Source organism: Trachypithecus francoisi, unplaced genomic scaffold, assembly GCF_009764315.1.
Source record: "Trachypithecus francoisi isolate TF-2019V2 unplaced genomic scaffold, Tfra_2.0 Lachesis_group5, whole genome shotgun sequence".
Lineage (NCBI taxonomy): Eukaryota > Metazoa > Chordata > Mammalia > Primates > Cercopithecidae > Trachypithecus > Trachypithecus francoisi.
In genome coordinates this window covers 31,851,240-31,865,233 of record NW_022681470.1, presented here as the reverse complement: position 1 = coordinate 31,865,233, position 13,994 = coordinate 31,851,240, and the positions used below count along the sequence as shown (strand labels likewise).

At 42.2% G+C, this 13,994-nt stretch overlaps 1 protein-coding gene across 4 annotated transcripts in view; it reads right to left on the bottom strand.

The window, feature by feature from the left end:
- The window catches only part of TNN (tenascin N), a 72,598-nt gene that overhangs the window by 26,161 nt on the left and 32,443 nt on the right, over positions 1–13,994 (bottom strand). For 2 of the 4 annotated variants that reach the window (XM_033197316.1, XM_033197315.1), the window contains exons 10-11: positions 4,562–4,828; positions 2,595–2,858 (exon numbers count right to left, since the gene is read on the bottom strand). In XM_033197316.1, coding sequence (XP_033053207.1) covers positions 2,595–2,858; positions 4,562–4,828 — 531 coding nt within the window. The remainder of the gene's footprint in view (positions 1–2,594; positions 2,859–4,561; positions 4,829–13,994) is intronic. The other 2 variants (XM_033197317.1, XM_033197319.1) reach the window with 1 other exon arrangement.

Genomic DNA, 13,994 nt, shown 5'->3' with positions numbered 1-13,994 from the left:
ATTATCATCCATACCTCAAAATTATATTCCAGACATCCCCTCTTCTCTATCTCTTTTGCCATCACACTTATCTAGACAATCAGCATTTTGCACCCAGACTTTTCTAGCAGCTTCTCTATGAATCTCCCCACTTCTATCCTTGTCATTTTATCCATTTACTCTCCTCACTGTGGCCTGGAAAGTGTTTTTTAAATGAACACTGCATCATATCACTCTTCTAGTATTAATAAATATAGCCCACTTTGTCCTCTAAGCACCGCACGGTCCTGGCTGACCTGCCCCTGCTCCTCCCTCCTCATCTCAGGCTACTTGCTCTCCCACCCACTATGCTCCAGCAAAACCAGCCTCTTCTCACTTTCCAACCATCCCCGGTACTGTCCCAGCTGAGGGACATCACATATACTCTTCCCTCTGCCAGAAATGGCTAGTTTTCGCCAGCATCCATTCTCCCCCTTCTTCTATAAGCATACTCACTGTCCAACAGATCTCTCTGCAATGATGAAAGTATTCTATAATCGGCACAGTCCAATACTGTAGCCATTAGTCACATGTGGCTACTGACCATTTGAAATGTGGCTAATCCAAATAAGAAAATTTTTTATTTTAATTATTTTTAATTAATTAAAATTTAGGCTGGGCATGGTGACCCATGCCGGTAATCCCAGCACTTTGGGAAGCCAAGGCAGGAGGATCACTTGAGCCCAGGAGTTCAACATAGTGAGACCCCATCTCTAAAAATAATTAAAAATTAGCTAGGCTTAGTGGCATGTGCCCATGGTCCCAGTTACTTGGGAAGCTGAGGTGGGAGGATGGCTTGAGCCCAGGAGGTCAAGCCTGCAGTGAACAGTGATAATACCACTGTACTCCAGCCTAGCTAACAGAATGAGACCCTGTCTCTGAAAATAAAATAAAAATAAAAATAATTTTAATAGCCACATGTAGCTAGCAGCTGCTGTGTTGGACAGGCTAGCATAACTGAAGTAAAGCTGGGCACAGGGCCATCCAGCTAAAGACCTCATTTCCTAGCCTTTTGTGCAGTGAGGTCTGTCTGGGACCTGGCAATGGAACATGAGAAGGGCTGATGTGTACAATGTCCCAGTGATGCCCTGACCTTCAGCATGCCTCTTCCCACTGGCTACACTGCAGACAGGGTGGTGACTAGGTAAAGGAGGGCAACTTGCTAGGGATGATTAAGCAACAATCATAGAAGAAGCCTGGGTCTCCTGGATGAGGAGTGACTGTATCAGCCCTGGCCATTCTTCAGAGAGGAATACACTCCTTTCCTGCTGAAGCAACTGTTGTTTGAGTGTTTCTGTCAATGTATAGCAATAGCATAGCAATCCTATTACTACTCACCCTTCCCATCTACAAGACATCCTTACCCTGTAATTCTCTATACCTATACCACGTTCATCTCCTTCACAGAATTTAGCACAATTTATGGGTTTAAATGTGTTTTCTTATTTATTGTCTATCTTCACACTAGACTTCAAGAGAGTAGAGATATTTGTTTTGTTCACCACTGGTCCCCAGGCCTGGCACTTAGACGATGCTCATTAAAAGTCAGTTGCCTCCTGCAAGGAAACAGGGCTCCAGCCGCCCAGGTGAATACTTGCTCCTTTCTATCACACAGCGTCTATTCGGTCAAACCTACACAAAACAGCTTGCCACAAAACAGGTTTTTAATCAGTGGTTTTAAGAATTTTATATTGGTTTTACATTATTTTCTATAATTGTCTATAGCTGAGAGACACAATGACTGAAAACACAGGCTTTGGAAAGAGTTCTAAGACATTCATGGGAAAAGACATTCGTGGGACTGCTCCCACTGGGTCCATTATTATAGTTTTTCAGACACGCTTGAACCAGAGCAACTCCATCTTGAACAGGAACTGGGTCAAATAAGGGTGAAACCTACTGGGCTGCATTCCCAGACAGTTAAGGCATTCTAAGTCACAGGATGAGACAGGAGGTCGGCATAAGATACAGGTCATAAAGACCTTGCTGATAAAACAGGCTGCAGTAAAGAAGGCAGCCAAGACCCACCAAAACCAAGATGGCAATGAGAGTGACCTCTGGTCATCCTGATTACTACACTCCCACCAGCGCTATGACACTTTACAAATGCCATGACAATGTCAGAAAGTCACTCTGTATGGTCTAACAAGGGGAGGTATGAATAATCCACCTCTTGTTTAGCATATCATCAAGAAATAACCATAAAAATGGACAACCAGAAGCCCTCGGGGCTGCGCTGCCTATGGCTAGTAGCCATTCTTTGATTCCTTTACTTTCCTAATAAACTTGTTTTCACTTTACTCTATGGACTCGCCCTGAACTCTTTCTTGCATGAGATCCAAGAACCCTTTCTAAGGGTCTGGATTGGGACCCCTTTCCTGTATCCTGTAACACTTTGTTCTTTCTTTAGGTGAATGAAAGTTTTTGTTTTGTTTTTTTTTTTTTACAGCAAACTCTCCTAAAACACTCTGCAGCCCTGCGGTTACAGATACCAAAAGCAGCTGCATCACCACTCAGCTGCAATAGATCAACCTGCATTAACTACCCCGGTTTGCTCTTCTCTTCACTCCTATTACCTGTCTGGGCCTTGGTGTCAGCCTTCTTGCTCTCCTGGTTCCCCTTCTGGGCCCACACGTGCACCGTGTACTCCACGCCCGGCCTCAGGCCCGTCAGGACGGTGCTGCTCTGCTCCTTCCCCACTGGAACCTCCCTGGTCTCTCCATTGGCAGATGTGTAGCGCACCATATACCTGTCAATGGTGGCCTGCACCAGGTCCCAGGAGACAGTGGCTGTATTCTCTGTCACCCGGTCAGTGACCAGGTTTTTGGGGCTGTCAATGTCTGGAAAAAAAAAAATGCTGATCAATATGCACTATGAACAGGTCCCAGAGTGCAGAAACTCAAGACCATTTTGCGTGGGGTGAAACCCTTTCATGTTTTATGGGGTTTCCGCCTCATATGCTCTTGTTTCGTTTTTAGCTGTTTCATGGACATCATCTTATCCCCCGAGATACACCTGACTCCTCAAGTAGAAAGCAAAATAGAACAGAACCTGAAAATCCAGGCTGTTACCTCTACCAAGTCTTTAGCAAAACAAATCTTTTTTTTTTTTTTTTTGAGACAGAGTCTCACTCTGTTGCCCAGGCTGGAGTGCAGTGGCCGGATCTCAGCTCACTGAAAGCTCTGCCTCCCAGGTTTACGCCATTCTGCCATTCTCCTGCCTCAGCCTCCCGAGTAGCTGGGACTACAGGCGCCTGCCACCTCACCCGGCTAGTTTTTTTGTATTTATTTATTTATTTTTCTTTTAGTAGAGACGGGGTGTCACTGTGTTAGCCAGGATGGTCTCGATCTCCTGACCTCATGATCCGCCCGTCTCGGCCTCCCAAAGTGCTGGGATTACAGGCTTGAGCCACTGCGCCCGGCCAGCAAAACAAATCTTTTATTCATCTAGAAAGGGTATATCAAGCCCCAACTCTGTGCACGAAATGTTCTAGACAGTGTGCAGAATTCAGAGTTGGGAAATACATGGTCTCTGCTCACAACGAACTAACAATTTTGTGTCTGGCATCATGTCAGTAAAGACCTCCTATTTCATACTAGAAGATTCTAAAAGCCACCCCTAAATGTAAGCCCCTGGAGGAAAAGGGCAGCATCCTATTCTCCTGTGTTCCCAGTGCCTAGTAGTGGGCAGGACACATGGAAAGTGCTTACTATATATTATTAAATAAATCAGCAAAAAGTAAAACCCTGGCTGAATATTCTCTAGTATATCATAGATTCACTCATCATGCTGGTTTGCTGATTAAATCACTGTACAAAATATGGTTAGATAGCACTTCCACTAAAATAAGAATATAACGCAAGAGCTGTCCTTATCCTCAAAACTCTGGCCAACGTATACTCGGCTGTTCCACAGAGAGGAACATGCTCTTTTCTTGTTTAAGCAACAGTTATTTGGTTGTTTTGGTCATGTGTATCCTATTGCTATTTACCCATCCTATCTGAGAAACATCACTACTTCATTATTCTCTATACCTCCACCGTGTCATCTCCTTCATAGAACTTATCATAATTTCTAGTTATAAATTTGTTTTATAGTTATAATATGATTCATTTGTCATAAACCAAATGATTGATATACGTCTCCTTGCTATGGCAGATGTGACGTCTACATTCTTAAAGTCAAATTTTCAGCATACTATTATTATTGACAAAATTTGATTTTCATTTTCTGTTCCCACTCACAGACTCACTAAGAGACCCTTGATACTGTCTACAGCAAAAGATCCATGCAATCAGAAGAGGAGCTGATGGACATGACCATGTAATCATAGCTTGGAGACTGCCATGTGGCCCTGACTTGCAAGGAAACTAGTTAAAGGAAAATGAGGGATGGTGTGTTCAATCTGTTATGAAAGGATGGACACCATCCCACTCTTCCATTAATCATTGATTCCTGCCAATGTCGGAGACGGAAAACAAAACTTGTCATCCATTGACTTAGCATGAAAGCTCTTATATTCCCAAAGAACAATGCTCCTTACCTGTCTGGGCCTTGGTGTCAGCCTTCTTGCTCTCCTGGGCCCCCTTCTGGGCCCACACGTGCACCGTGTACTCCACACCAGGCCTCAGGCCTGTCAGGACAGTGCTGTTCTGCTCCTTCCCCACCGGAACCTCCCTGGTCTCTCCATCCTTGGCAGAGGTGTAGCGCACCACATACCTGTCAATAGTGGCCTGCACTGGGTCCCAGGAGACAGTGGCCATATTCTCTGTCACCCAGTCAGTCACCAGGTTTTGGGGGCTGTCAATGTCTGAAAAAAAAAAATTGCTGATCAATAAACACTATTAACAGGTAGCAAAGAGTGAGATCTGGGCATTTCACTTGTGGTGAGGCAGTTTCCTGTTCTTATGGTTTCTCCATATCACATGCTCGTTTTCAGTCGTTTCATGGATGTAGACCTTATCCCCACAGCTGGATTCTTGGATTTTCAATAAAGCAGCACAGGAGAGTGGTATGAGTACTAAATCCAAAGTCAGAAGAACTGGGTTCTAGTTCCAGCCCAGAGAGGCAGAGTAGAGGTGCAGGGTGGAGCCAGGTTACTAGCAGTCTAATCCCAGCTCTGCCATCTGCCAGCTGTGGCTCTGGACCGTTCAGTTGCTTCTGGCTGGGCCTCAGCTTCTTCATCTGTAAAATCTGAGGTTTGGGTTTGATAAACTTTTAAGATTCCTTCAAGCATGAATATTCCATGCATGTAACTAATTTCATAACTTACTAACTTGTTTTTGTGACTTTGGGCAAATTGCTTTACTTTACTTCTGTATTTGTTAAAAGCGGTTGTTAATGATTATTGCACTTACCACTCTGAGTAGCTCTGTAAACCAAGAGAAAAAAATGTTATGTAGCAAAGGGGCTTTGAAAATGTTAAAGTATTACAGTGTTTACCACTCTGAAGCCACAGAATATTTACTCTATAATTTAAAACGTAATTAAGGGCAAACTTACCTCTCTGCCTCAATTTTCTCCACAAGAGAAAAAAAGGCAGGGAAAAATAATATTAGTACATATTCTACAGAATTACTGTGAGTATTATATGAGTTAATAACATGTTTCCTAGTGTGACGTCAGCAAGATGGCCAATTAGAAATCCCTGACACTCATCTTCTGCACAAAAACAACTACAACAAAGAATAAACAGCAATATTTTTAAAAAACTAAAGGAGAGTGCAGGATTATGTCAAAGGAGAAACAGAAACTCTGGTAAGCACAGAAACTCAGGATAGCCACATAGAGAACAGAAGGAAACCCTGGGATCCCAGCACTCCATTGCCCAGCTAAGGGCAGCTGGAAACCAGGAAGAACTTCTCCCTACAGCAAAAGGTAAGCAAGAAGATCCCAGTAGCCCCTATCAGCACCTTGTACATCTACCATCGTCATCATTGGGACCTCCTACAGCTCTCACAGGCACTAAGCCCAGCTGAGGGAGCTGCCTACAGGCACACAACTATGCTCCTTAGAGATGGAGCCAACACTGTGCCCCATCCTCTGTGGCCTGCATGGCTACTGTGCTACACCGTCTTGGCATCTTGGAACCAGGACTACTGTTGGAATGTGTCTTGCTCTGGGGGTGAGTAGCCATTCACCCCTTCATCCCTGAGGGTAAACTGCTGCTGAGACATCACCACTCAGTGACCTGACATCTCCAAGCAGAGCTGTGAGCAACTGTTACACCTTTCCCCATGGGGCCAAGCAGCAGTGGAACCACTCCACATCCCCATCGCCTACCCACTCATTCCAGAGCTGAAGCTGTACACTCTTTCCTGGAGAATCAGTACTTTGGTAAAACAGCTCCACCCACTTCTCTCACACTAGGCAGCATCCTACCCATAGGGGCCTGAGCTGAAACTGCACCAGTTTCAGTTCCTAAGTGAACAATGCTTTTGGCAGAGCCCTATATCCCAGGAAAATGGTGTTGAGGCTATCCAGAATAGTCACATCCCTCAGGACTGAGCTGGAGTGGCACACTGCCTGCTGGGGAATCAGTGCCTCAGCCAAGCTGAGCAGCTGCATGTCCTAGGGCTGTGCTGACATAGTACCCTAGGTCCCAGGGAAATACAGCAGTGGCTGGCTGAGACACCCCCCCCTACTGGCCAGACAGCTTTAGTATTCTGCTTCTTTAGAGCTGGACTAGGCCCCTTGAGTCTGAGCTCCTGAGACACTCTTCTCCCAGGGAGTAGAGTCATTGCTGTGCTGCTCCCTGCCCTGGTACAGCCCAAAAAACAGTGTGCTTGATTATTTGGGGGAGCTTGCTGCTGCTGCATCTGGCCTCACAGAGACTGGGATACTGTCAAGTCCCACCATTGCAGAGTCTAGAATCACCACTACAGAATTCCTCACCCCTAGGGATCCAAATTGCCACTGAGCTCTATTGGTGCAGGTTCCAAAATTACAGCAATTACAGCCATATCCTGCACACTGGTTTCACACTTCCAGAGCCCTTCTTTCTCTTCCAAGTTAAACCAGGGCTGCACCCTGCCCACCAGGGGTAGAATTACAGTTACAACCTGACCCCCTGAAGCCAAGCTGCTAGGCACCATGGGCAACCTATATCCAGCCCTGACACAGAGACCACTCTGCATCCCAAGACTGAAGTGCTACTATAGGTTCACAAGACCCTGAGCCTAAGTAAGAACTTGCCCCACAGTTGCTTTGAGCACCAGTACTTGAAACCCAGTGCCATGGCAGCTGCTTCTATGCCATGTCAGGCCTGACACCGAGAGAGCCCTTCAGTTAAGTCTTCCTATTATGGGGAAAATAAGAATAGAATAGCCATTGCCACAACAGCCCTTGCCACCAAGGACATTAACAACCTATGCTGCCACCACCACTACCACAAACTTCTGTAGTCTAGGCCACTGATATGTTCATAGTTATTGCTGATGTCAAACACAGCCAAAGAAGCTGCACAAAGACTATACCACCGAACTTACACGAACCACCCTTCCCAACTGGCGCATTAAAATTCAACCAAGGTAAAAGTATTTCTCTAAGAAAGTCACTCTAGAAAGTTTGGAAGAGGCAATTGTTCCACCAGACACACAGACCTCAATGAAGGGACACACGGAACAAGAAGAAAGCAAGAAAATATGACACCACCAAAGGAACATAATAACTCTCTAGAAACAGACCCCAGTTAAAAAGAAATCAATACATTGTCAGAAAATGAATTCAAAATAGTGATATTAAGGAAACTTAATGAAATTCAAAAAATACAGATAGACAATTTGATGAAATAAAAAAAAAATACATGATATGAATGAGAAATTCAACGAAGAAATAGATACCCCAAAAAAGGAAACACAGCTAACAAATTCAATGAATGAAATTTAAAAATATAATGAAGAGTTGCAACAGCAGATTTGATCTAGCAGAAAAAAGGAATCTCTGAACTTGAAGATAAATTGTTTGACATTACCCAGTGAGAGAAAAAAAGAAATAAAAATGAAAAAGAGTAAAGAAAGCCTACAAAACCTATGGGATACTATTAAGTGAATAAATATTCATATTATAGGAGCTCCAGAAAGAAAAAAGATGTAAAAAGGTATAGAAAACCTACTTAATGAAATAATAGCTGAAAACATCCCAAGTCTGGGGAGAGATATGAATATGCAGATCCAGGAAGCTCAAGTCCCTAAACAGATCCAACCCAAAAAAGGTCCTTCCTGAAGTATATTATAGTCAAGTTGTTAATAGTTAAAGACAAAGAGAAAATTCTCAAAACAGTAAAGTGTTAGGTCACATATAAGGGAATTCCCATTAGACTAACTATAAATTTCTCAGCAGAAATCTTATAGACCAGGAGAGAAAGGGATGATATAGTCCATGTACCTGAAAGGGGGGAAAAAACTGTCAACTGAGAATACCATACCCAACAAGTCTATTCTTCAGAAATGAGGGAGAAACAAAGTCTTTCCCAGAAAAGCAAAAACTGAGGGAACCCCTCACCACTAAACTGGCTGTACAAGAAATGCTCAAGGGAGTCCTACATCTGGAAGCAAAAAGATGATAATCACAATCATGAGAACACAGAAAAGTATAAACTCACCGGCAGAGCAGATACACAAAGGAGAGAGAAAAGGATAAAGTCTCAATACTACAAAAACCTACCAAACCACAATAATAAACAATAATAGAAGAAGAAATTAACAAAAGATATACAAAATAATCTAGAAAACAATTTACAAATGACAAGAGTCACTCCCGTCCTATCAATGACAACCTTGAATGTAAATGGATTAAATTTCCCACTTAAAAGATAGACTGGCTGAGGCCGGGCACAGGGTTCATGCCTGTAATCCCAGCACTTTGGGAGGCCGAGGCAGGCGGATCACTTGAAGGTCAAGAGTTTGAGACCAGCCTAGCCAACATGGTGAAATCCCATCTCCACTAAAAATACACACACACACAAAAATTAGCCAGACGTGGTGGCACACGCCTATAGTTCCAGCTACTTGAGGGGTTGAGGTGGAAGAATCACTTGAACCTGAGAAGCAGAGGTTGCAGTGAGCCGAGATTACACCACTGCATTCCAGCCTGGGCAACAGAGTGAGGTTTTGCCTAAAAAAAAAAAAAAAAAAAAAAAGACTGGCTGAATGGGTCTTTAAAAAATGACCCACTTGTGTGCTACCTACAAGAATCTTCCTTCACCTGTGGAAACACATACAGATGCAAAGTGAAGGGATGGAAAAAGATATTCCATGTAAACAGAAACCAAAAGCAAACAGGAGTAGCTATGCTTACATGAGATTAAACAGATTTTTTAAGTCAAAAGTATACAAAGAGGCAAAAGGGGGTTATTATGTAAAGAAAAAGAGATCAATTCAGCAAGAGGATACAAGTGAGATTTATCCCAGGGATGCAAGAATAGTTCAACATACACAAATCAATAAATGTGACACATCACATAAACAGAATAAAGAATAAAAATAATACGATCATCTCAACAGATGTAAAAAGCATTTAATAAAATTCAACAAGGTTTCATGACAAAAACCCTCAACAAGTTGGATATAAAAGAAGCATACCTCAACACGCTAAAGTCCATATAAGACAAACCCACAGCTAACAATACACTGATTGGGGAAAAACTGAAAGCTTTTCTCTAAGAAGCAGAACAAGACAAGGATGACCACTCGTACCACTCTTATTCAACATAGTACTGGCAGTCCTAGCCAGAGCAATTAGGCAACAGAAAGGAATAAAGAATATCCAAATTGAAAAACAGGAAGCCAAATTGTCCCTGTTTGCAGATAATATGATCTTATATACAGAAAACCCTAAAAAGCTCTACCAAAACACTCTTAGAACTGATAAATTCAATAAAGTTTCACGATACAAAATTAACATGTAAAAATCAGTAGTGTTTCTATACACCAGCAAAGAACTAGCAAAAAAAAAAAAAAAAATCAAAGAAGCAATCCCTTTTACAATAGCTACTTTTAAAAACACACCCATAAATAAATTAACCAAAGAGGTGAAAGATCTCTACAAGGAAAAACTGTAAAACACTGATGAAAGAAATTGAAGACGTCACCAAAAAATGGAAATATATCCTATGTTCATGAATGGGAAGAATATTGTAAAAATAACTGTACTACCAAAAGCAATCTATAGATTCAATGCAATCTGTATCAAAATATCAATGACATTCTTTAGAAAAAACAATTCTCTTTTTTTTTTTTTTTTGAGACAGAGTCTTACTCTGTCTCCCAGGCTGCAGTGGAGTGGCATGATCTCAGCTCACTGCAACAACCGTCTCTCCTGGGTTCAAGTGATTCTCCTGCCTCAGCCTCCCCAGTAGCTGGGATTACAGGCGTACACCATCATGCCCAGCTAATTTTTTTGTTTTTGTTTTGAGACAGAGTTTTGCTCTTGTTGCCCAGGCTGGAGTGCAATGGCATGATCTTGGCTCACTGCAACCTCTGTCTCCCAGATTCAAGCAATTCTCCTGCCTCAGCCTCCCAAGTAGCTGGGATTACAGGCACCTGCCACCACACTCAGCTAATTTTTGTATTTATTGTAGAGACGGGGTTTTGCCATGTTGGCTAGGCTGGTCTCGAACTTCTGACCTCAGGTGATCCACCCACCTTGGCCTCCCAAAGTACTGGGATTACAGGCATGAGGTACCGCGGGAAGCCTTTTCTTTTCTCTTTTGTATTCTTAATAGAAACGGGGTTTTGCCATATTGGCCAGGCTGGTCTTGAACTCCTGACCTCAAATGATCCGCCCTCCTTGACCTCCCAAACTGGTGGGATTACAGGCATGAGCCACTGCACCCAGCCTAAAAAAACAATTCTAAAATTCATATGGAACCACAGAAGACCCCAAATAGCCAAAGAGCAAAAATATCCTGAGCAAAAATAACAAAGCTAGAGGCGTCACACGAGCTGACTTTAATATGTACTACAAAGCTATAGTAAACAAAACAGTATGGTACTGACATAAAAGCAGACACATAGACACAATGGAACAGAATAGAGAACCCAGAAATAAATCCGCATGTTTAGAGCCAACTGATTTTTGACAAGTAACCAAGAACATTCAGTGGGGAAAGAACAGGCTCTTCAATAAGGAGTTCTAGGAAAACTGAATATCTATATGCAGAAGAATAAAACTAGACCTCTATTTCTCACCTTATTCAAAAATTAAATTAAAATGGCTTAAAGAATTAAATGTAAGATCTGAAACTATGAAACTACAGAAGAAAACATTGGGGAAACACTTTAGAACATTGGTCTAGGCAGATATTTTGGGTAAGACTGCAACAGCACAGGCAACAAAAGCAAAAATAGACAAATGGAAATACATCAAGCTAAAAAGCTTTTGCATAGCAAAGGAAATAATCGAAATAATGCAGAGACAACCTACATAATGGGAGAAACTATTTGCAAGCTGTCTGTATGATAAGGTATTAATAAACAGAATACATAAGGGATTCAAACAACTCAACAGCAAAATAATAACAACAATCATCATCATCATCTTATTTTAAAATGGGCAAATGATCTAAAAAGACATTTCTCAAAAGAAGACATAAAAATGGCCAACAAACATTTATGAAAAAATGTTCAACATCACTAATCATCAGGGAAATGCAAATCAAAACCACATTGAGATATCATCTCATCCCAGTTAAAACTGCTATTATCAAAAAGACAAACAATAACAGGTACTGGTGAGGATGTGGAGAAAGGGGAATACTAGTTCACTGCTGATGGGAATGGCAATTAGCACAGCTACTATGAATAAAAGCTATGGCGTTTCCTCAAAAAACTAAAAGTAGATGTACCATATGATCCAGCAACCTCATTGCTGAGTATACATCCAAAAAAAAAAGGAAATCAGTATATCAAAGAGCTATCTGCATGCCCATGTTTACTGCAGCACTATTCATAATAGCCAAAATACTGAATTAACCTAACTGTCCACTAGTGGATGGATAAAGAAATTGTGATATATATATATATGTATGTGTGTGTATATATATATAAAATATATATATACACCCACACACACATACATACACAATGGAATACTATTCAGCCATAAAAAGGAATAAAATCTTTTCCTTTGCAGCAACATAGATCGAACTAGAGGTGATTATGTTAAGTGAAATAAGCGAGGCACAGAAACACAAACATTGCATGTTCTTACTCATATGTGGGAGCTTTAAAAATTGATCTCATGGAAGTTGTGAATAAAATGATGGTTACCACAGGCTAGGAAGTATAGGGGTAAGGGGAATGAACACAGGTTGGCTTAAGGGTTTAAAAATACAGTTGGATAGAAGAAATACATTCTAGTGTTTGATAGCACAGTAGGATACTGTTAACAACAATTTATTGTACATTTCAAAATAGCTAGAAGAGAAGATTTGACATGTTTCTAACTCAAAGAAATGCTAAATGTTGAGCTGATGGATATCCTGATTACCCTGATTTGATCATCACACATGGCAACCATGTATTAAAATATCACATGTACCTATAAATATGTATATTATTATGTATCAATTTTTTTAAAAAAGACATGTCTATTACGAGTTCTTAGCACTGAGTAGATGCCCAATGATCATAAGCTATCATTATTAACACCAGCTTGTTGATACATTATAAATACAAGAAATTATGCTCATCCATACCACATACACAGAAAATACTTAAAAATACATTCACCAAAAAAAAAAAAAAACACCTAGCATTTCTTTGTTCTAAATAATTCATTACAAAAGTCATTTTCCCAAAGTCACTTGCTCATACATCCTATTACACTTGTTGGTTTAGGCTGTAACCCCAAGAAAATGGATATCTACATTCCAACCTGAGGGACCACAGTCAAAGCAAGATCAACAACAGTTTTGTGACCCTTGGCTGACCAACAATTTTCACCCTCTAAAAGATGTTGGAGAAGTCAATGAGGTGGGACTTGAAGAAGGGATTTATTTGGAAAAAGATACACTGTGAGTCCCATGGGTGAGGCCCAAGCCTTGAATAAGCAGTTTTCAATAGAATCCCTTACAGACTTTGTTTTGTATACCCTAGAGCAGCAGTTCTCAACCAGGGGCAATCAGCAATGTCTGGAGACACTTTTGGTTGTCACAACTCAGTGTGGGATAGGGGGAGACATCAGGGATGCTGCTAAACATCTTACAATGCACAAGATAGCCCCTGCAACAAAGAATTATCCACCCCAAAATAGCAATAGTGCCAAGGGTGAGAAGCCCTGCCCAAAGCTTGGGGATCCATATGGGCTGGTGTCTGACATATGCTAAAATATCTAAGAGGTAAGGAAATAGCTGGTTGCTGCCACACAGAGCCAAGACAGGCTGTAGCACTGCAAGAGTTGCGCATCTGGTTGAATGGACAAAGGATGCATGCAGGTTCTCCATGGACCAGACTTGGGCCCAGCACAGCAGGGTAGGCCTGGGGTTGTGTTAGAAGCTGTCCAAGAGGATCACGTAGAGGGGCAGGGCAACCCCACTAGAGAGACGCTGGGGGAACCCCTGATGTATTGGCAGAGGAAAGGAAGTAAGAGACCAGTGGAAGACAGGCATTTGCCTACAGTGAGAGACCCACAGCGGAAGAGGAGCACAGAAGTGCTTCACGACGGAGTCAGATTTAGCACTCATCAGGCTCCAGGGCAGGCCCAAATACCTGTTACAGTCAGGCATGATCTTCCACAACCCCTGGCTCCCTCCTCCCTAACCCCTGGCCTCTATTCTGTCTTGACCCCTCACTTCTCTTCATCCTGACCCTTCACCTCTTCCCCTCCTGACTCCCTTAACTCTTCCCCTCCTGACCCATCATCTCTCCCCTTCTGACCCCTCACCTCTCCCCCTCCTGACCCCTCACTTCTCCTCCTCCCAACCCCTCACCTCTCCTCCTCCTGACCCTTCATCTCTCCTCCTCCTGAGTCCTCAT